The 23,635-nt window shown below is 36.8% G+C and overlaps 1 protein-coding gene across 1 annotated transcript; it reads right to left on the bottom strand.

Annotated features, from left to right (window-relative positions):
• Nucleotides 1-732: 732 nt before the first annotated feature.
• On the bottom strand, nt 733-21,804 carry AFM (afamin). Its single transcript, XM_004322037.3, has 15 exons — nt 21,720-21,804; nt 19,519-19,567; nt 19,077-19,209; nt 17,027-17,238; nt 16,092-16,224; nt 15,394-15,491; nt 14,480-14,609; nt 11,937-12,151; nt 8,742-8,874; nt 6,527-6,624; nt 5,369-5,501; nt 4,406-4,629; nt 3,463-3,595; nt 1,563-1,624; nt 733-870 (listed from the first exon to the last, which is right to left on the bottom strand). The coding sequence occupies exons 1-14, from the start codon at nt 21,802-21,804 to the stop codon at nt 1,589-1,591; spliced, it is 1,812 nt and encodes a 603-aa protein (XP_004322085.1). The 3' UTR covers nt 733-870; nt 1,563-1,588.
• Nucleotides 21,805-23,635: the final 1,831 nt, after the last annotated feature.

Raw genomic sequence — 23,635 nt, 5'->3', positions numbered from 1 at the left:
TGATCCTTTGACCAACCTTCATTTCCTGGCTTCCCAGTTCCTACCACTCCCTCTCCTTAGATGTCACTGCCAAGCTTACAGCTCCAGCATAATAGCAATTTTGGTGTGGAGTGGGGATGCAGGGAGAAAAGAGTCACTGTCACAGATGCCTTGGGCACTTTTCCCCTTCTCTGAATAACAGATTTTATAAGACACCCACAACACGGCCATACAGAGGCAGTGTGTACAGTGGCTAAGAATATTCTTCTGAAATTAGAGGGCTCAAATTCAAACCTTGGTTCTGGCAATACTAGTCATATGACATTGAACAGATTTGTTTATATCCCCAAGCCTCAGGTTCCCTATCTGTAAAATAGGAATAAAAAAGGTTTACTTGATAGAGTTGTTACAGTTAAATGAGGTAATGCATTAGAAGTACCTCCAACAATGTTTTTGCATTGAAAACATTCAATCCCAGCTAGTAATAACAGTAGTAGTAGTAATAGTAGTAGTAGTAGTAAAGGTCATGCTGCATGCCCACAACTCCCCATTTTCTTCCCAGTAGCATCAAGAACAGAATCTGTGAGGATTCTGCCCTCACAATTGCTATTTCAGAGTCCTGTCTTCCATAAAGTAGTAGATTTAACCAATGAGCCAAAGATCCTGACGGAATGAATGACTCTTGATTGTTTAATTTGGTTAACAAGTTGACACATGACAATTAGTCTTTGAGAAATAACTTTATAATGTTGTTGTTTATTGCTTGCCGCAATAACATGATCTCAGATAATGATTACAGAAGAATCTTTTTACTGTGTTCTCAGAAAATGAAAGTCACCACAGGACAGATAGGAAGCAGGTATGTTGGTCTTCCTCTCTTTTCTCTGAAACCTGGAAAGAAAAATAGAATCTTGTACAGCAAAAGAATATGAAATGTTACAACTTGAGTGATGGAAATTCACGTATATAAAAAAAACTGTTCGTGGTAACTATGTTTTGCCTTTCATAGATCCAAACCCACTCCCTTTGGAAGTCCAGGTCTCTCTTCCTGGACACTGAACATCCTTGCTATATCTACTCAACATTTTGTTCCTAAAGTTTGTGAATTCGTCTTACACAAACTGCAGGGAAGAAGAGATCCTTTATACACATTTTTGAAATCCCTAACATATCACTTTTCTTTTATGTAAATACTGAAGCAAGAGACTCTTAGAACAGCTTTACTGAGGCCTGTCTGCCCATCCCAACCCCCTGCTCTCCCTGTCAACATTCATAGATTCTGTTGCCTTTCCTTCCTGGTCCAGACGTCTGACTGTAGTAGCAGAAGGGCAGAAGAGTGGATACCTTTAGGTATTCAGAAAACTGCTGGGACAGTAAGAGTGTGCTAGCACAAATGCAGCTGTGCCATCCCGTAAGGAGTGAATGGTACTCAGAGAAACATTACAGACCAGTACTGGGGTCTGTTAGGTGTAAGGCATGGGGGATGAGCCAGAAATTGACATTGAAGCATGAGAAGGGAAAAGCCAAAACGACCAAATAAGTTACCAATACATTTAGCCTTTGATTGAGATACAAGTTATTACCTTTGGTGAATTTTACTTGATGTTTTTCAAGCAACCTGACTTTTGGCTGACAATTTTGGACCCTGAGAGAGAGAAAAAAAGAGAAATAAAAACACATAGGAAGACTTCTGAGAAACCTCCATACTGTTTTCCACTGTGGCTGCACCAATTTACATTCCCACCAACAGTGTATGAGGGTTTCCAAAAACTGAAAATAGAACTACCATACAACCCAGTGATGCTATTCCTGGATATGTGTCCAAAAAAAGAAGCACTAATTTGAAAAGATACATGCACCCCAATGTTCATTCATATCAGCATTATTTACAATTGCCAAGATATGGAAGCAACCTAAGTGTCCATCGACAGATGAATGGATAAAGAAGAGGGGCCCGTATATACAATACAATACTACTCAGAGATTAAAAAAAAGAATGAAATTTTGCCATTTGCAACAATAAGAATAGACTTGGAAGGCATTATGCTTAGTGAAATACGTCAGACAAAGACAAATCCTGTATGATATACGCATATGTGAAATCTAAAAAACACAACAAACTAGTGAATATAACAAAAAAGAAGCAGACTCACAGATATAGAGAACAAACTAGTGGTTACCTATAGGGAGAGGGAAGGGGGGAGGGGAAATACAGGGGTAGGGGATTAAGAAGTACAAACTATTAAGTATAAAATAATCTATAAGGATATATTATACAACATGGGGAATATCGTCAGTATTCCACAATAACTATAAATGGAACATAACTTTTAAAAATTGTGACTCACTATATTATAGGCCTGTAACTTATATAGTATTGTGCAGCAGCTCTACTCCAATAAAAAAAATGGAAAGAAAAATTTAAGACGTTATTATTTGAATTTAGAGAAGCATATTGTCTTGAGTTTTGTAAAGAAAAGTTAAACCACTCCTGTGTTGTACAGGAGACAATGAACAATTTCTTCTGGTGATCTTGGAAACAGACACCCCAGCCTTTTACAAACTGCCAGGGAATTCATCTCTCCCTTTATGTGGTCTCAATACATACACTCACCTGGATAAATGCTAAATGATACTAATACCCTCTAATGAAATCAAGCATGTTTTTCAAAAAACTAGTAGTTTGTGCCAAAAAAAGTTCCCAGATTAAGCACTCACTCAGAAAAACAGAGGGCTCTCAACCAGAATGAAAGCTCTGTGTGTGTGTGTGTGCCTGTGAGTGTGCATGAAGCATGTGAGTGTGAATGAAGTATGTGTGTGTGCATGAGTTGTGAGTGAGTCTGGAGGGGAGTGGGTGTCACTAGGAAAGAAACAGTAAGCAAGGTACTTCCAAGGAGCATCCACTGGGGCTGACACTCACAGGTGCCTGAGGCTCCTGGAACACGAACCAGCAGGGGACACATCTCCTCTCATCTTCTCTGCCACCTCCTCACTTCACACACAGGTATTCTCTAGCAGGGGATGTTGGGACAAAGGCCAGGAAGGTGACACAGCCACCCCCTGGAAGACCTCATCACTTCCTGATGTCCTTCCTGTTCCCCTCTCTTTGAGACTGATATGATCTCCTTTGCAAGTCAGATTAACTATTTATTAACCAACTGGATGGTATAATTCAAGGATAATTATTACCATCCACATTTAAAGAAGATGAACCTCAGTTCAGATTAAGTGACATGACCATGACTGCCAGCATAGAACCTATGATTTCCTGATGCCTTTTCTTACACCATGTCGTCACCAAGGAGATGGTGCCAAAACCCTGTCAGAGAGACGTCTGCATATTTAGTTGTGTAGCGATTGTGCTCTCAGGCCTCAGCCTGGGAGACATTGCAGGGAGGAAGGGGGGTCCTAAGGGGAGTTCTGGTTTCTTTTGTTTGACCAGGAATACCAGTTGGATTTCAGGGGGAAAAGAGCTGGAAGTACCTCTTCCTTGAAGCAGGCTTCAGGCCCCTGGGCCTGGCAGCACTTCTTCACCACATTTGTGAAATCCATCAGCAATGACTGCAGCTCCACCCTTGTAAGTTCAGGCTTCAGTTTCACTAAGTTGACAAGAAACCTGTGACCCGGTGAGTCAAACAGAATTAATTAACGATTTCTTTCTGCAGCCCTCTTCTCCAAAAGGCTAGTTATAGAATCATATGTCTTAGGAATCTCCATATGGGTGAATGTAAAATGTTAAAGTATTCCACTTTTGAAAGGGTGTCCTGAAACTTTCCTGTTAAACACATGGGATGGATTCCATTATAACAATCTTTGGAGAGCTACGTAATCATGGATGAAATTGTATAAAATATGGGAACATATAGTAAGTCTTCAATATGCACAATATTGTAGACTATGTGACTACATTTGATGTCTCTAGAAAATTCATGTCCAAAGCAACATCTATTCCCGCTTCCTCAATAACTGAATTCTGTTTCCACTCCACTTGATACAGACACTGCTTAATCTAAAAAAAAACAAAAAAGATCTGATTCCTTGGCATTTATAGCATTGCCTGAGAAAACAAAAGCAAAATTCCTTTTCCTTTTGGGCCTCTCTTATCTGCAAACATTAAGAGAGATTCTCAGAGCAAACATCTATGACATGCTCTCAAGAAAATCTGATTCATTATGACCCTTCTAGGAGCATTTTTATGGCTACTCTCACCCACCTTTTCAAATCACAGTCTTTTGGACCCTCCAAGGCTCTAGCAAAGGAAAAGACTAGCTAGGTTTTAACTTACAATTGGGCAGACTGGACAGTGTGACAGAAAGAACAGGATTCTAACACCAAACATCACATATCCATTACAATAAAACTTCTCATTAATACATGCTATGTCTTGCAGCTGAAGAAAAAGGTGAACAGTAGAGAATGTCTGTACCTGTCTTTCTTTCTCTGGAGCTCCTCATTATGAGCCTGACACAAGTCTGTGTGAAAGGTAAATAAACCTTGAGAGGTAGGTGGAGGCACATACGTCTTATCGGCTTCCAAGCCCTCAAAGCAGGACCTTCTGAAGGCAAAGTTTGTTTTACAACAGTGGTCCACAGCAGGGTTGATACTTCGATTTTCATTTATTCCACATAACTCTCCAAGAACTAAGTCCACCTATACCAATGAAAGTTGCAATGGAGTTTTGAAATACAGCTAGATGAATTGTTAGTTTGTGCTAGTATCACTGTCAACTTAGAAAAACTCATGCACTTGTAACATGAAACGACGTGCAAAGAAAAGTAGAGGCTGGTGTCCCAAATGACATTATAACAAAAATGCAAGCCATAGCAATTTAAATGTCTAGAGATTAATTCTTGTTAACATATATACAAATTTGTGATTTTGAGCAGAGAGCTGCAAACAGCCAACTGAAAATGGCATCAGGACACTGTGGCCCTTAGTTTTAGTCCCCTTCTGGGATGTCCCCCACGTACTGTCCACCCCAGACCTAAAAAGGTGCACCCAACCCGAACTGGGCTGTAAACAGCAATTCTCTTACTGACCTGGTGGGACAAGAGAGAGAATCTATCCCATTACTTAAGATTATGAAATTTTCTCTATCATTCTGAAATAATTCTATGATTCCAAGTGGTTTGCTCTAACAAATTGCTTCTAATATAAATAAGACGTAATAAAGATGATTTGGAGAACCCCAAGCAAATATTTAAGACTTCTCTTTTGCTTCTCAGGATTTTGATACAGTAAGCCAAAAATAAAACTTGACCTTCCTTGCTTAACAATCTTGAAAACAATGAAGAGAGGAAGACGGATAATCACTATAAATGAATGAGTGCAAAAGTATCCTTTTTTTTTTTTTCTTTTAGGAATAGTCAGGCACATGGGCCAGGCTCACCAAATTATCAACGCAGGCAAACTCTTCACTCAGTGTACAGCAGGTGGTCAAAGCTGTCACCATTTCCTTGCCAAGAAAGGTCAGTTCTTCAGTGGAGAGCTGGGGGGCTAGTTTTGTGAGATTGATGAGGTAGCTGAAAGAACATTTGTCTGTTTGTTCTGAACAAAAGCAGGTAACCATTTTCCCTTGTCTAGCCCCCTGAAGCCCCAACCCTGCAAGGCTAGGGACAACCAACGTAAGGGCAACATGAAGCTCAGCTCTCTCATAAAGTGGTAGAGAACAGTCTCTTCACTCCCTGTTTTCCTGCACCCTGCCTCCTAGATCGCTGTATTTCGGTTTCCTTCTAATTTCATGATAATTCAGAAACTCTCAGATTTGCCCATCCTTCTTCACCTGTGAGTATAGGAGCTCCTTGGTAGAAAATATCTTAGCTAGTATGTAAAATCCTGCTTGAGATCCCTTGAGCAGTTAATAAATATTTCAAAGGGAAAATTTAATAGATACATGTTGGAAAAGGATAATCTGAGATGGAGGAAACAAAGATATTTAATGGGCTGAGTTTTCAGATAACAGCCCAATTGCAGAAATAGTGAAAATATATTTTTTAAACTCTGTTTTGTTGTGACTTGAAGATGTTTGGTTTCAACATGCAATACATTAGCATGGTAATTAATTAAGAAAATCCAGAACAAACTTCATATTATTCATGAATGCTCACAAGAATACTTAAAAATGAATAGTAAAGTGTTAAGTAAATCCAGAATTATTTTTTTTGCCCAATAAGAATTATTTCCTTAAATAATTCTTCCTTGGGAAATTATAACAACCTGAAGTTTTCTCCATCCCACCCCACACCCCTGAAACGGGGTAAAATCCAGAAATTCTGGGCTGGGAGTGAGAAAGACTAGTCCAAACAAAAACTAATGCATTAGAGAATCAGTTTGTCCAGAATCCTGTATGTCTTCAATTTCTAGCCTCATTTCTGGTAAAGGCTTAATATGACAGCTCAATGTGCCTTCTTGACTTTTGTGTTTTTATTCTTTCCCAGAGTTTATGAACTTGTCATAACTAAAAGACTGAGCTAAGATTTTGACACTTTGTGGCACTCTTTATGTTATCCTGGTCACCATTGTTAACCTACTTGTGCAAACAACTTACTGGTATTTCAAGTCATCCTTCCCCGAGATCTGAAAATGTTCACATTCTCGCTGTACTATCTTGAGGCTTTTCTCAGTTGTCTCATTAAATTTGTTTTCCTGAAAATATGAACAATCATGTTTATGAACATTTTATCTAAAATTTAATCATAAGCTTCAACTTGTCTAATTGCTCTTTTAATTTATATAGCATTTTCAAACTCTAATTATCATACACTAGTCATTAAATTGAGGGTAGTTTTTATATATGTAGGAATTTGAATTTTTTAAGTTATAGTTATAGTTTTTGCTAAATTTGAAAGCTCAAAATTTTCATTATCATTACCTTGTAGAGGTATCATTACCTTATAGAGCTTTCCAGTCTGCAAAGTGAAATTCAAATCTGATGTTGACAATGATCATATTTTTTTTTTTTAGAAAGAGGTGACAAGCTGTTTATTTTTTTTATGTATGTATGTATTTATTTCGTTATTTATTTTGGCAGCGTCACGGCATGTGGGATCTTAGTCCCCCGATCAGGGATCGAACCCGTGTTCCCTGCAGTGGAAGCCCAAGTCCTAACCACTGGACCACCAGGGAATTCCCAGACAATGATCATACTGATTCTCACTTTGAAGTGGCCAGAGAAGTTATCTGGCGCTATGAAGTCAAGTGGCTTGCCTAGAATCACCCAGTGAGTAAGTATTGCTACATAACATTTTTAATCACGTGTATCTTTTTTATATCTTCCTTTTCATCACTTAGAACTGGAACTTAAAACCTCCAATAATTGTCCTCAAATATTTGACAAACTCTCTCTCACGTGACATAAAATTGGACATCTACTAAGTGACCACTAGAGAGAAAACTACACACCAGTGGATGAATGCTGTGAGACGAATTGTGTCTCCATATAATAAAGAGAATTTTCTAGCACTATGATTCATTTAAGGATCAGGAACAGACCTCCTTGTTAGGGACAGTGGTAGAGCTGGATAAAACTTAAGTCTTCTTACTTCTTGCTCAAATATGAATGGGTGTAAACTGGCATTTTTGGCAAGTGGAGGTAATTTTTTAAGTAAAGCAAAATCAACACTTATCAAATGAATGAGAAACAAATCAAACATGGCAAATAATTAATTTCTATAATACACAAAAAGTGCATATGAACTGATATTAAAAAATGCTAATTTCAACAGGAAAATGGGTAAAAGACGTGAGCAAATTGTCCACAGGAAATTTATAACTACAGTAGCTAAAATCATATGGGAAAAGTTTAACTTCATTAAAAAATTAATTAAAATTTTAAAACATGCTCATTATTTAGCAAAGTTAATTTCTATGTGCAATGTTGGTGAAGGTGGAGGTAAGATGAGCATTTTCAAGCACTGTTATAGGACTATATGCTGCTAATAACTTTCTAGATAGTAACCTGGCCATTTGTATCAAATATTTTTTATTTTAAAGTCTATATAATTTGACTTAATAATTTTCCTTCTGATAATCTGTCTAAAGAAAATAACCATAAATATTAATAATGATGAATGGAATGAGATACTTAGGGTCACTTATAAATAAAATTTTTAAAAAGTTAAATCAATGTCCAAAATGTCAAACGTACAGTATGAGAGCATTTAAATCAATTATTATGATGGAATACCATCATGCAAAATAAATACATTTTTTTAAAGTCTGTTTAATAACATAAAATGTTTTTTATGCCAATAAATAAAAACAGATCCAAAAATTTCTTAAGAAAGTATTATTCCAATCTTATTTTTAAACACACATATAAATGTATTCATATATGCATAGAAAAGATGAAAAAATGTTAATTATAGCTATTTCTTGGTGACAGAATCAGAAAATTTTTATTTTTTTCTTTGTAAATTTTGATACTTTCCTAATCATCTTTAATAATCATTTATTATTTTTACTATAACAAAAAATTGAATTGGCCCAAGAAACTACAGAGTACATAAATAAAAATATAAATGTTTAATGGGAAGAATTTTTTTGCATCAACACACAGGATTTGACGTTCAAAACATTATGAGTAACCCAAATCGATGATGTTGGTCTTCCCTATGATCAACCTACACTGAATTTAAGGTAGACTCAGATTTGTCAATCACATTTTCCACCCTCCGAACCAGAGTGAAACTTTGATAGTTTTTAAATGTGTGTTGTTTTATTTTGTTTATTTAATTCTCTGAGCCTACTAGGATGGAACTTACCGCATGTCTGTAACAGTCTGGAGGGTTTTCCGTGTTGCAGCACTCTCTCAGGAGATCCTCATACACTCCAGCAATTCTTAACAACTCTGGTGTGGACAGTTCTGGATGTCTCCTTGAGTATTGATAAAGAAACCTGCGATGTGTAAAATATTTTGTATATTAGAACTTCGAGAAAGAGCAAAACACCAAATCCTGCTATCTTTTACTCTAGAGAGATCTTCTAACACTGAGTCTGTCTTCATATGCTAAGTTCCTCCTCTGGTTTGGTCAGGGAATGATTTAAGAGGACATTTTGACAACAGGAGATCATTTTACAAAGGTTCTCTTCCATATTATGTTTTAAACTAACAATCCTTTTACTTGGAGGGATAGAATGATTAAAGGTATTTAGCATTCATTGTTAGCATGATTTAACCCATAAAGCATCAGAAATAGTAGATCATGCCACCAATACTTTAGAAAATACATATCGAGTATAATTCTGTTGTAAAATGCATTCAGACCTCCATCTTGAGATGGTGGGAATATGGATTTCTCCCCACTCCCGGTGCCAACTTAGGGAGAGATTGTGGAGCAGCCTTTGCTCATTCCTCCATCCTGTCACTTGTCAAATATGGGAATAATCACTCCTGCCACCCTAAGTCATTGGTGAAGGTTTCCATGGCCTCGGTGAAGTATATGTGGGTGTGATTTGGGGAGAAAGTGAGAAAGGGAGAGAGAAGAGGCTAACACTTATTAAGCCCTTAGTAGGTGCGAGGCACTGGATCAAGCTTTGTACATAGGAGACCAAGATAGGCTTCCTACCCTTTATAAAACACTTTCTCATTTAACTTCACTTAACCCTCAAGATAAGTACTATATTATAGCTGAGGAAACTAAGTTTCAGACCAGTTAAGCACCTGGCTGTTAATGGAAGTATAAAATTTGAACCTAGGTCCCATAGGATGCCTACTTTATTCTTGTTTAAACCAAGTTGACTCTCTGCTCAAAAGAGAGGTGTTTTCTTTAACTACCTCTACTGTGCTGTTTAGAAACTTCTTCATAAAAGTATCTTCTTTATTCATTCAAATTAAGTAAAAATGGTCTATGTTTTGAAAGAGCAATACCTCACAAGAGTTCTCCAAGTCCAAGGGACGTTTTATAATCTCTTTTTGGTTTGCAACCTTTTTCTCTTGATTAATCTTGGTTTTTCTGACATCATCTCTCTTGCTTCCCCACCTGCCTTCTCAATCCCATTTGTGGGTTGCATTCCCATATCCTAAAGCAGTGGTGTTTAACCTTCAGAGAATCAAGTGTTCCCCTTAATATCTCATGTAAGCTGTGGACCTTTCTCCAGGAATAAAATTACACCTAAAAACACACCACCAAAATATTGCAAAAAAAAACCCTGGGAGCCAACCCTAGCCTGGCAGATCCACTGAGGTCTTGCATCAAATGTTTGCAACCAGAAAAACTGCACCTGAAACATTTCTGGCTCAGCATGTTCATTGCTGCTCTATCATTTCTCCCCAGGCTTCAAACACTATTTTAATTGTCATAGTGATGGTGATGGAGATGATGCAGATGAGGATGAGGACGAAAATTGCTTCCATTTAGCAAGCGTATGTCAGGTACAAGTGAAACACCTTGCATCTATCATTTAGATTAATTTGACTCATGAGAAGCAATAGAGCACAGTGGTTATAAGAGCAGGAGTCTGAAGCCACACTGGTTACATTTGAATCCTGGCTCCACCACATATTAGTTGTGTGACTTTGTAGCAAGTTACTTAACCTCTGTGCCTCAGTTTCCTTGCCTGTAAAATGAGGATAATAAAAGTGTTCTAACCTCAGAAGGTCGTTCTGAAAATTAAATTGGTTAATAGATGAGAAGCACTGAAAATTTGGTAAGTATTCAATAACCTGTATCTTCAATCCAGACCTCCTTCCAGAATTCCAGGTTCATATATTAAATTATCTCGTGACATTCCCAGTTAATTACCTCACAAGCACCTCAAAGTCAAGGTGGTCAGATTCAAACATATTCTCTTTCCCACAAAACATTCCCCCATACTTCCCATCTCATTGAGTCTGAAAACTACTTACCAACCACCTAAGCCCCAAACTGGGATTCATTCCAGATGAAGTTTCTAAAAAACAAAAGTGATTTTGTCCTTCCTTATTCTTCAGTGAAAACCCTTCAGTGGCATCTCGTTACTTAGCATGCCTGTATGATCTGACCCATCTACCTCTCACTACCCTCCTCTCTCACTGCAGAAACCCTATTCACAACCACATATACACCAAGCAGTTTTACACTTCTATCCATGCTCTACTCCTTCTGTCCAGATTACTAAAATTTCTTCCAGTACCTCCTTCCCATCAAGCCTTTCCAGGGTCCCCAGGGACTTCCTCCCCTGTCCCCACATTACCTATCATCTAGTGCTATCAGAAATTAAAGAGCATTTCTTGCACTCATTTATTTATGAGGCTATGTCTTCTCACATCACACTTCTTATTGATGAAAGTTTACTGGGGATAAGAACCCTGTCTAACCTAGTAAAGTCCCTGGATTATATTTTATAACCAAAATATTTGGAATGAACAAATATTCTTATATGAATTTTATATATGATTACCTACAATACAGAGAGGTTAACTTTTGTCCCACTGACTCAACCAGGACTCAAATCTAGTCCTTTTGGCTCCAAGTCAACTAGTCTTCCCCTGAACAGCTGGGCAGCTGTGTAGGGGGTGGGATGGCAAGGGAGGGCAGAGCATGGCAGGTAAGCCTGCAACTTCTCAGGCCCGACCTCTTAGGGTCTAATCCTTACTCTGCCATATTTTAGCTGTGAAAGTTGAACAAGTTACTTAACTTCTCTGTACCTCAATTTGCTCATCTGAAAATTGGGAGAAATCACACTTATTTTACATGACTGTATGAGAATTAAAATAAATAATCCATATAAAGTACTTAGCCCATTGTCTGGCACATATCAAGTACTCAATAAATGTTAGCCATCACATCATAACACAGTTGCATTTTCTTAAAATCATGTAAAAAGACTATAATCGATAGCCGTGACTCTTAAAATTAGGTGAGACCCAATACTTATGTGATTTAAATGATCCCTATTCCTTCCACCCAAGTTAGCCAAAATAGGTCAAATCCAAAGTTTCTGTTTTCCTGATAAACGTCAATATAGAGTTATGTTACTCAGCCATGAAGTTCTCTTGGTCAGCATCTCGTTCCTCACACACATTTTCGCTTTCAGTAAACTTTGCTTCTCTTAGGGGTAAGTTGTTTGGTCTATCATCTTTATTTGAGTAAATTATGCACTCGCCGCGCTCTGGTATTTTCTTTTCACAGCACTCTTTGATTTTGCTGGAGATGGAATCTTGCTTTGAACAAATATGGCTCATAACCTTGCTCTGTATCAAATAAGAATGGGAAATGACTTTATTTTCACAATATCGTCAGGGCTGGATTTTCCTTCCAAAATCAACGCAAAATCAACCATGTGCATAACGTCTGGACTTGTTTCATCAGCTAATTTGATAGATAATTAAATTTTGTATTGATTTAATACAATGAACTTTCATATTAAGGCAAGCTTTATTTCTCAGGATTTTAGATGATATAATTATGAAAAATAGACTCATAAGTTTACATTCATTGTTAAGTATTAACCTTTTAAATACTTTACCCCTACTCCACTGGTGTATCAGCATTTTAAATTCTAAATGCTGTTTCTTTCCCATGAGAGTTTATCTGTACTTTAATGAGGGCCACCAAAGACATGTTACTGTAATATCTATGATCCTAGATTTCTTCTCTTATGGCCTGAAACCACATTGCCAGGTATATAGTAGAAACTCAAGAAATATTTGATAAGTGAATGAAAGAATGGCAAACTAATGAACCACTACAGCAACTACCAGATGAAGGCTTCTCAAACATAAGGAGATATTCTGCTCATTGTTGTCATTTTCCTGTAGACATTATTAATCTGAAGCTGTTCAAATGATCAAATAATGTACAAAATAGTAAACCCTACTATCTCCCCTCTCCCCACTCTCCCTACCCAATTCTGACCTCCATATAAAGTTACGGGAACAAGGGAGAGGGTGAAGCTCTCTTGGTTACACATTAGTTGGATAATTTTTTAAAAGCTAGTCTAGCCTCTAGTCCTCTCTCCAGACGCTCCAGAATTAGGCTGTACATTCCTCCTACTCTCTGTCCTAGCGTCTCATGAACTACATTGAGTTCTGTCAAAGCACGAGGCTATTCCAGACTCTCTGACTTTGCTCAAGCTGTTCCCCGGCCTGGAATCTTCTTCTGGGGAACACTGAGGATAAGGAATGAGATGAAGCTCTAGGCTGAGGTGAGAAATGGAAAGGAGGCTGGCACCATGTTTCCAGCAAACCGCCTAGAACCAGGGAGCCCGTCTTTGCAAACATATATACATTTCCCCTAAGGCCATCATCGTTCTAGGCAACACATCTCTTATTGTCTGAGAATTAATTTCTATTTTGAATAAATTACGATTCTATTCCTCTTATTTCTACATAAAACCATCAAAGAAAAGGATATTAAGAATATAATATGATCCCTTAGTCTCAGCTCCAAACTTCAGGGAAAAATCTTCAATTATATCCTTTCAGTACATTAAATTTAATATTATAAAACCAACATTCCCATAAACAAACAAACAAAAGTAAATAGCGAGTGAGATTGCTTTTCATTGAAATACAGTTAAGGACAAAATAATTCTTGGTGATATCTACTGTCCACTACTTGAAATAAAATGTACATATCTTCATATTCTAAAATTCAAGTTGTCTAATTAACATGATGTTTCCTTGTGAATTTAAAACAGTAAGACTAATTAAAAGTCACTAAGAAAAAGCCTAATTTCAACTAAGAAGTCGGGATATTTTTAATGAAATTGTGTTACCCTCATATGCATAAACAACTTCAACTAGGTCAACAATATATTTACCAGTATATGTCATTAGAGAATCACATTAAAGACTAGAGTAAGAGTTATTTTAAATTAACATATTTACTTATCTGGAAAGACTGTTCCTAAATAGCCTGAAGAAACTCAGACAAAACAGCTCTTAAAAACATAAAGATGAATCATTTTCTGAGCTTTACTGTTAATTTCTAATATAGCTAAAGAGTATTTACAATATTAAAGAAAACTTTAGTCTGGCCTAAATTAATGTCCACAAATTCTAAATTCCTGGAGTTTATGTCATGTGCATTTAGCCATATAAAATAGAATCTGCTGAGTAGCCTAAAAACAATCCCATGTATGAAAAGCTCCAAAGTTTTATTTGGTCTTATTTGTTAACATTTTTTATTTTATTTATTTTATGTTATTATTTAACAATTTATTTTTTGTTGAAGTATAGGTGATTTACAATGTTGTATTAGTTTCAGGTGTACAGCAAAGTGATTCAGTTATATATATAACTGAATATATATGTATATAAAAGAATATATATATATTCTTTTTTCAGATTCTTTTCCATCATAGGCTATTACAAGATATTGAATATAGTTCCCTGTGCTATACAGGAGGTCCTTGTTGTTTATCTAGTTTATATATAGTAGTGTTATCTGTTAATCCCAACCAATTTATCAACATTCTGATTTTATTGTGGTGAGTAGCCACATATTAGGGCAACTTCGAAATAAAAAATAGCCACCCCAAAAATCACTATTTTTACTTGGTTTTATAGAATACTTACCCTGCCATGGATGCATTGCACAACATCCCCTTCACAGCATCCATCATATTTGGAAGAAACATCTTCTAGGAGGGAGATAAGTTCCTTAAATTCAATCTTGGGGAATTTTTGACTAAGTACAGCAATGTTTCTGGAAATAGAATTGATAAACCACTAAAACAACTTGAACAACAAGTAAGGCAAGAGGGAGCTCTTTGCTAATACAGTACAAATAGCTGCAGTAAGCATGTGGTACCCTTGTTTTTTTCACTGATGGCTTTACCAATGTTTATACATTGCATGGCCCACATGATCATTTTGAAAATCCTAGGTTGATATTTTGAGTCCTAGATCAGGACTGGGGAAAAAAGGGCCTGAGAGATGTGCCCTCTTCCATAATTGTTATAGCAAAACACTTCTTTTAAGGACCACCATTTCTTGTTGTAAGCCCATGGCTGGCATAGGTTATTCATCACAGAATCCTTTCCTGCTGATGTATTTGAAATCTCAGAATTTTTCACAAAACATTGCACTAGCATCATTGCTAGTTGGCTAGGGTAAGCATGTTAAATAAAATTTATCCCTAGAGTGTAGTCTCCTAGTCATTAAAGTCAAAGATGGATGGATAAGTCATGTCTAAATCACTTGAAGGTTTTAAAACTCAGGTTCAGAACTCCTGGACCGACTCAGATTCCCAACTAACCAAAAACTAACTCAGAAGTAGTCCTTTTTCTCTCTGGGGTCTCCCCACCTTGCAGGTCTTCTCTCATCCGGACCTACTGTCCTGGTCTGAGTAATCCACCCAGACTGAGCCCCACCTCAAAACCCTTGAGGAACTAGGAAGAGTATAAATAAAAAGTCATCAATGATTTAACAAAAATGGGACTTAGACAAGAAAATACAAGTAGAAACAAAATACTCATTATAAAACTCACATAGATTTTAAGATTTGCGGTCCAAACTTCATAAGTGCCCCACAGACATTTTTTTGATAAGAAGATAATGCTTTTAAATATTGTATGAAAGTTTCTGCCTGAAGGATAGAGAGAAATTCTGTTGAAGCAAGAGCAAAATCCCACTATTCTCTTATTTCTTAACCACATGTCAACCAAACAATTCCAAACTTTGCCAGAAAAAGAAAATTATGGGGTTTTTATCTCAGGAAATGTACATATCAAAATATAAATTTGTGGCTTATTATAAAGGTGGGACCAGTCTTCCCAATGACTGAATTATACTTGATGGGAAGATGAGTGGTGAAGAGTGCTGTGAGCTTGTCCATCTCTACCAGGATGATTCAGTTTTATGGGTAGTCAAAAGAGGACTTGTCCAAGATAGAAGATAAAATGTCATTTTTACCCTGGTTATTTACTCACTAGCATTTCCTTCCAATTCACAAGGAAGACAAAGCCAGAAGAGAAACCCTAGAAACGGGCAATTGTCTTTCAAGGGTCTCAAGTAATAAGAAATTTAGGTCAGTAGCAGGTGGCCAATGGGTTGAAAAACCAGTGAAAGTGGCAAGAGAATAGTTTTTAAATGGTAAACAACTCTTTTGCTATAATTTAATTTTAAGTAAAGATCTACAGTTTGGGATGAATCCTTGTCCTTTTAAGAAAACAAATGTAGTACCCACCTTTGTTCGAAAGCAGTTAGCTTTTTCTTGTTCTTCACAGCATGTTTTAGTCATCTCCTCAAAACGAGCAGCAGCAGTAAGAAGTGTAGGGGCAAAAACAAAGGGGTTCCTTCTGGAAACTTCGTAGATATAACTATAAAAGAAAAAAAGGAAGGAAGGAGGGAAAGAAAAAAACAGGAAGGTAATGAAGAAATGGTAGACAAGGGAAGGAAAAGAGAAGATTTAAAAAGACAAGAAGAACAAGTTGTGAAAGTAAAGGTGAGAGGAAGAAGGATTTCCCATTATTGAAGGCTTCAATGGAAGGCAGCGTTATCGAGTCTCCAATAAAAGTTGTATCACTGAAGTTGCCAGCTCCCAAAGAAGAATGATGATTGCCATTCTAATCATGAACACGGGGCTCTGGCTATTCTTTTTCTTCCCCTATCATGCCAGATGGTCAGCATCTCTCCTTTTCAGGTTCAAAGAACAGCTACCTATACACACTCCATCCAAGATTCAGAGATCATAATCACTTATGTTCAAACAAGCTTTGTGGTTTAAGCTTTCCAGAAAATGTCTCTGCTTCTACAACTACTACCCTACTGAAAACAGATTTTTGCTAAACATCCATTGATGTAATGTTTACCCTTAGTAAAAGCTATAACTCTCCATTGAAAGACTATATTATTTCCTCCAGTAGAACTTTGGTGCCATGCACACCCTTCAGTTCTGGGGCTCATCCCATTAGAAAATACACATCACAATGAAAGGATCTTGAAATCAGGTTTCATATCTTATTCATCTCCTCAGCAATGACCACAGAATCTGACACACAAATGCATGTTGAATGATCTAAATGATCAAGAAACCCAGCTATGTTCTTTTGGAAGAGATATTGGATTTAGCCTAAGAATACTGTTTCAATTAAATCATTTTTCTACTAAAATTAAACTTACTTGTTTAGAAAAGATTCTCTGTTATTTTTATAAGTCTGGCATTTCTCTTCAGGATCCAGAGTAGGGAGAGGAGGCAAAAATCCTACATCAGCTTTCTTATTATGGAGGAAACAATGTTTTCTTTCAAAGTCAGCCTTATGGCAGCAGTGTGAAAAATTATGCTTTTGTGGCAGTCCCTCCATAGTACATATATTTTCCAGTAAAACATCATTCTGGACAACAGAAAAATAAAAGACGTTTTTTTTCATTATGACATTTTTCAACCTTCTGAGATGACACAATGGAGACAATTAGTGGTGAGTGTCACCCTTTGCAAAAGAGATTCCCAAATTTTCCCAATATTACCAGCAGAGCATCTTTACCCACACCCTTGACAACCATCCCATACTTTGGGAAGTTTTCTCTATCCTATCCTGAGGCCCTTCAACCTCTTCCTATTTCTCTACTGCCTACATTTCTCTTACATAATGGCTTTTTTCCTTCTCTTCCAAGGTCACATGGCCAGAGTGTAATGTGTTGGTGAAGTATTTAGTGGTAATGTTTAGCAATAGTCTTCTAGAGATGCAGATGGTGACTCTATTGGGAGGAGGTCAAGAAAAGGGGGTGTGACAGTAGAGTACATATTGAGAGAGGCAGGTAAGGAAAGTACCTCTACTTTGCCAGGCTATTTCCTGTCTTCCTGCCTGTATACTTACGGTGTGGACTGCAAGCTCATAACCAAGTACTCCTGTGCATCATTACACAGAATTGCATCTCCTAGGAAAGTACCTTACCCTAAATACTTAAAGTCAGGCAAAATAAAAATGAGGGGCCCAGGGACTTCCCTGGTGGCACAGTGGTTAAGAATCTGCCTGCCAATGCAGGGGACACAGGTTCCATCCCTGGTCTGGGAAGATCCCACATGCCACGGAGCAACTAAGTCCGTGTGCCACAACTACTGAAGACCACGCGCCTAGAGCCCATGCTCTGCAACAAGAGAAGCCACAGCAATGAGAAGCCCGCGCGCCACAATGAAGAGTAACCCCCGCTCGCTGCAACTAGAGAAAGGCCACGTGCAGCAACGAAGACCCAACACAGCCAAAATAATTAATTAATTAATTAATTAATTATTTTAAAAATGAGGGGCCCAGATTTCTCCTTCCTGACACCGAGAGATGATGCTTTTAGGAATCTAAGATCTGTATTACTCACCTCCCTCACCATGATTTCTGCTATGAGCAGTTCCTATATTAATTGTTTCTCTGGGTTATAGATAAAATTAAAATACATATTTTGAACAGAGACTCTCATTCTGCCCCAAAACCACATTTGAGTGGCGATTTAGTAGAGATGGCAGAAAATAGCACTCCTCAGGCCCCTGTACGTTTCAGCTTTTTTAGTGTCCTTCTGGAGACATAAGCTTTTGGCCACTATGTTGGTACATGGAACTAACTCTTCCTTATTCCCAAGTTGGCTTCAAGGTCCAAATTCATTCAGGTGGAGGAAGAATTCATTATTGGAATCTTGTAATGAGACTAGCCAGATACTCATTGTTGTGGGTTGAAAAATGTCCCCCCAAAAGTTATGTTCAATTCCTAATCCCCATACCTGTGTAAGGGACCTTATTTGGAAATAGGGTCTCAGCAGATGGAACCAAGTTATTGAGAGGGTCTTATCCAATGTGACTGCTGTCCTTATAAGGCGAGGAGAAGAGACTCAGAGAGAAGATGGCCATGTGATGACAGGGGCAGAGATTGGAGTGAGGTAATTATAAGTCAAATAATGCCGAGGATTGCTGGTTATCACAAGAAGTTAAGAGAAAAGCATTCAACAGATTCTTCCCTAGAGCCTCTGCAGGGAGCGCACCCTACAACACCTTGATTTTAGGCATCTGGCCTCCAGAATTGTAAGAGGATAAATTTCTGTTGTTTTTTTTTAAAAAAGTTTTTTTTAATCAAAAAATAAAAGTGAGGGCTATAGAGCATCTCTCTTTTTATATTTCCAAGGCAAAAATTCTCTCAGTGTTGACAAATAAGCTTGTTTGTTTAGGAAATGCAAACAATTTACTTACAGCTAATTTTGAACACTCTGGGAGTGTCATGTCAGCCAAGCATTTATCTCTGTATTCTGTCATGGCTTTTACCAACATTTCTACTTCTTCAAAGGATGCCTCCTGAATATATTGAGCAAATGCAATGATGGTGCTGCAACAGTCCACACAGAGTACACAATGATGACCTGCAGAATTTCGATTTATGTCCAACCAAAAACTCATAGGAACACCCACTTGCAGACTAACCTCAGGAAATTATCAAAGTGTGAAGGCTATAACTTTTACAACTTCTTGACAATTCAATTGCCTCATCTAAATTTTATGATTAACACTGTATTTATTTTTTGATATGGTTTATATTTATTTACATTACTTTTGAGAAGCGTTAATATTTCTGGGAGATACCAGATAAGCTTATAGTAAACACCATCGTCATCAAAATGAGTTTAGAGAAACTCACATATATCCAATATTATCCTCTATAAATTTCTGGGTGATACTGACATCATCTGAAAAGCAAAGATATTCAGGTTATTATATATCCTGGTATTTTAACATTTTCCCAATAAATAACTATATGTGATAAATTTATAAAGTATAAAATAGATAACTGATGGTAGAAAATAATTTTGGCATATTTAACATGAAGAAGAGACATCATATGAACCAAATATTAGATCTTAATCACAGTTGATTACGTGCTCAAAAAATATTCATTAAGTTGAATTGACTTGAATTAATCTCACACTGACCAAACTTTAAATTTACTATTGATGGCTCCCCAGCCACAAATGTCAGATACAAGCATCATTTCCCCACTAAGTGTCATGTATGACTAGAAAAGTAGTATGTGGGTTCATTGTTAAGTGATATAATGCTACAACTGTGCCCAACAAGAGATACCAGAGCTTGCTGGTAGTAGTAGTAGATTGTAGTGCTAGTCAGACACAGATATTTAAGTGATCTCTGAACTAGTCTAAAATCATTGATTCCCTCCCAGTGAGCATATACTTATCAGAGCACATTTATATTTGTTCACATAGACTATTTTCATGGAGTCCTTACTTTTGCAAGTATTGTGCTGGATACTATGAGACAATCAATGATGACTAAAACATCTCCCCCTGGACCTTGGGTTCCTAAATACTTTCATAGTGCAGGTGACTCATGAACATGACTATAATACAATGTACAATCTATATGACATTCTAAAGTAATGTGGGTAAGTATATGACAGGAAAGCTTTATGATCTCTGGGTGAGGAACCAGAAAAGGAATATAGGAGGAGGTGCATATGAGTTGAGTCTGAAAAAAAATGTACAAGATTTCAGCTAGCTGAGAAATAAGGAAACTCATATTTCTTTGTGGAGAGAATGATGTGAGTAAAAGAACAAAGGTAAGAAATCCTGGGATGTCTTTGGGGAAAGTCAATTAATCCACTCTGATGAAAAAGTGGGTCATAAAGAAGAATAATGGAACCTAAGATAGAAAGAAACTGGGTCCAGATTATGTATATCTTTCATATAAAGCTGAGGAGTTTGGGCTCCAAATGGAAGCCATGAAGAGCCACTGAAAATGTTTATATAGAATAGTAATATCATCATTTCTATATGCTAAAAAATACCAGGCAGGTAGTGGTATGTCTGATATGTTGGGATCTCCCACAGCGCCTGACAAATAGAAAGTGACGAGGACTATTTTTCAACTAGATGGATGGAAGAATGAATGGATGGGGTGGAAAAAAGGCAAGAAGCCCATTAGGAGACTTTTGCAATTATCCTACTGAGAAATCAGCAGGACATGAATTTTGGTAGGAGTAATGGAAGTGCAAAGGAAAACATGAATGCAAAAGATATTGGAGACAAAAATCAACAGGATTTTTTAATAAGTTGTTACAGGGGCAAAGGATAAGGAAAACTCAAGAATGACTACCCTTCTTCAAGCCTGGTGACTGGGCTCACTAGCAGACACTGTAGGGGGTACCAAATTAAGACACAATCCACGTCTTCAGGGCCATGGCAACACTTACAGCACCTTGGTGCGAGGTACAAAAATATGATCCTTTCAGGCCAGAGAGATTACAAAAAGACACCTCTGAACAGATGAAGTTCAAAATGCTCCCCCTTTGAGCAGAAGAAATATAAAAGTCACCTTTTCCTCCAGGCTGACACTGCATCAGCCAGGCTTGGGGAATGTACCGGCTTGGGGAGATTTACAAACTGTACAGTTGGAAGAAGCAAGGTCCTGCATACTCTTATGGTGTTTACCACCTAGTTGGGAGATACATTGAACAACCAAAGTTTCCAGAAAAATCTTAACTCATATCTAATGTTCCACTATTACCATACACTATACACATCTGCAAGAAATACTAATATTTTCAAATCCAAATTATGCCTCCCAGCAACATTTCCTATACTACCATAAGGCCGGTGACCATTTGCTGGGTGTGATAACTGTCTCTGTCTATAGATAGGGTAATATGATCACCAAAATACAATATCTGGGAAGGTTAATTCACAATATCTGATAAGTATATGTAAACGAGGGAGAAGAAGAAAAAAGCAAGCAAAAAATTAAATTGAAAGAAAACAAAGTTAAAAAAATAGAAATTATCCCAACTTAGTCATTCCTTAGGTGATATACAAGTAAATTTCTTACCTACATCTTGAGGCTTTGTGGGCAGGGTTAAGGATTCAGTCAAAAAGAAAAAGAAAAGAAAACCTGTAAGTTTTAACTGTTTCATTTTTTAAGAAATCACATTCACAAAAGAAAGTAACGTGACTGAGGAAAATCAAGTTTTTATATTATTCTTTGACACTATTAGTAAAAAAGTAACTTGTTTAACCAATTTCTCATATACCTCATATTTGATTTTTATTTGATCACTCTGCAGAATTTTTTGCTAATTATTAACTAGGAAAAAATTTTCTCAGTGTTTCACTGGAAAAATCTATTGAGTTAGAAAAAAAGTCCACAGGTTAAGTATGCACAATGCCTAGCCAAATAGACAACCAAAAGAGAAAAAAATCTTGAAATATTGCAAATGCTAAAAGAGAAAGGGCAAGAATAAATAATTCACCAAAGAGAAACATAACTAGAAAGTCGCTAAATTTTGCTGGTAATCAAAGGAAGTTAAATTTAAAATATATAATTTTTATATACTTGATAGAATTAGAAAAAAGAAAAAATTAAGATCTAATTCTGGTAAACATATAGCAAAACAAGTACCCACAAAATCAAAGCTTCTGAGAAACAAGTTTATAATAAGAATCAATACACTAAAATGTTCATGTTATTTCAACCAATCACTCAAATTCTGGGAATCTATATTAAGAACATGATTCTAAATATGGAAATATTTTTTAGTACAGGATATAAAAGAAGAAATCTATTTCTTAATTATGTCTACTAAAAGGACCTGAAAGCAGTAGCAACCAAGTAACTATTTGGTGTCCTTGGAGCACATTTTGTGTCCACACCTTGGGTATTAAACACTCTTCTCTACTATAAGAATCCTGAGCTTCTTAAAGAAATGACTAATTCCAGGGCTGATCCATAAAAACTATAAAATAAGCTGAGAGCACCATGCCGGAAACTAAGGAAAATTTTCAAAAACATGTCAAAAGAAGATAGAAACCAATGGGACAATTTGACAGTGAAGTAAATAATGACAAGAATGCATTATAACTCATTAAATTTAGGGGGAAAAAGAATTCATGAATCTATACCAATGCTAAATTAAAATAAAAGTCGAGGGAGGAAAAGCTCTTCTCTATAAAAGAATGCCAACTGACAAATGTCAATAATCATTTGTAACTCTCAGAGTAAAAACTGATTTAAGCCAGTATCATGAATGGATGCTAAAGTCACTGGTGAGAAATTATCAGGCTATGGCATATTTACAGTTTCAAAGTATAACTCCATAGATTACTTATTAATTACCAAGGAGAAAAGACATCTTTACAGATGGATAAGTAAACAGCGGTATAGAGAAAGAGAAGAGGTGGGGAGAGAAAGAGAGAGATACAGGTAGAGATAAAGGTGGAGAGAGGGGGAGAGAGATAGAGACTGAGATTTATGCAGCTGGTTTGGTCAGCATCTTTGGTTGCAGCCAGTGAATGTTACTGATCTTGCTGACCTCTAATTGGCCTTTTGTCAGGGTATAAAACCTGTTTCTGGGTATATTTCAACTATTAGATCAGCTTGCTTTTAATTTTCTTCTCAGATATGTTACTTATTACTTCTGATATCCATTTCATGCCTGACAATTGTGGGAGGACAGCTCCAATTCATCCATTTCACAAATCTCATCCCATATCACTGATAAGAATGTGATTTTTTGTGATTATACGAAATAAAATAGCAGTCTGTGCCTAGTTAAAAACTTAATGTATTTAAACCAGTTTTCTTCCTGTCATTTTGAATTTGCCTGGAATTATCTAACTGCTAATCCCTCATTAATGAGTAATAAACTTTGAAACTTACTCACATAAATATGCCTAAGAAGTTTTGCTTCAAGAATACAGACATATACATATACATAAGAACACTGGGGGAAAAAAGAGGGAGACAGC

Source organism: Tursiops truncatus, chromosome 5, assembly GCF_011762595.2.
Source record: "Tursiops truncatus isolate mTurTru1 chromosome 5, mTurTru1.mat.Y, whole genome shotgun sequence".
Lineage (NCBI taxonomy): Eukaryota > Metazoa > Chordata > Mammalia > Artiodactyla > Delphinidae > Tursiops > Tursiops truncatus.
The sequence above is the reverse complement of the archived record's forward strand: the minus strand, read 5'-3'. Positions and strand labels throughout refer to the sequence as shown.

Excerpts from the sequence above, each read along its gene's own strand:
- AFM (XM_004322037.3), bottom strand. The coding sequence starts at position 21,804 with ATGAAACAGTTAAAACTTACAGGTTTTCTTTTCTTTTTCTTTTTGACT. Across the intron at positions 17,239-19,076 it reads CAGAGTGTTCAAAATTAGCT|AATGATGTTTTACTGGAAAA; the intron begins GTAAGTAAATTG and ends TCTGTTGTCCAG. Across the intron at positions 3,596-4,405 it reads CTCCAGAGAAAGAAAGACAG|GTTTCTTGTCAACTTAGTGA; the intron begins GTACAGACATTC and ends ACCGGGTCACAG.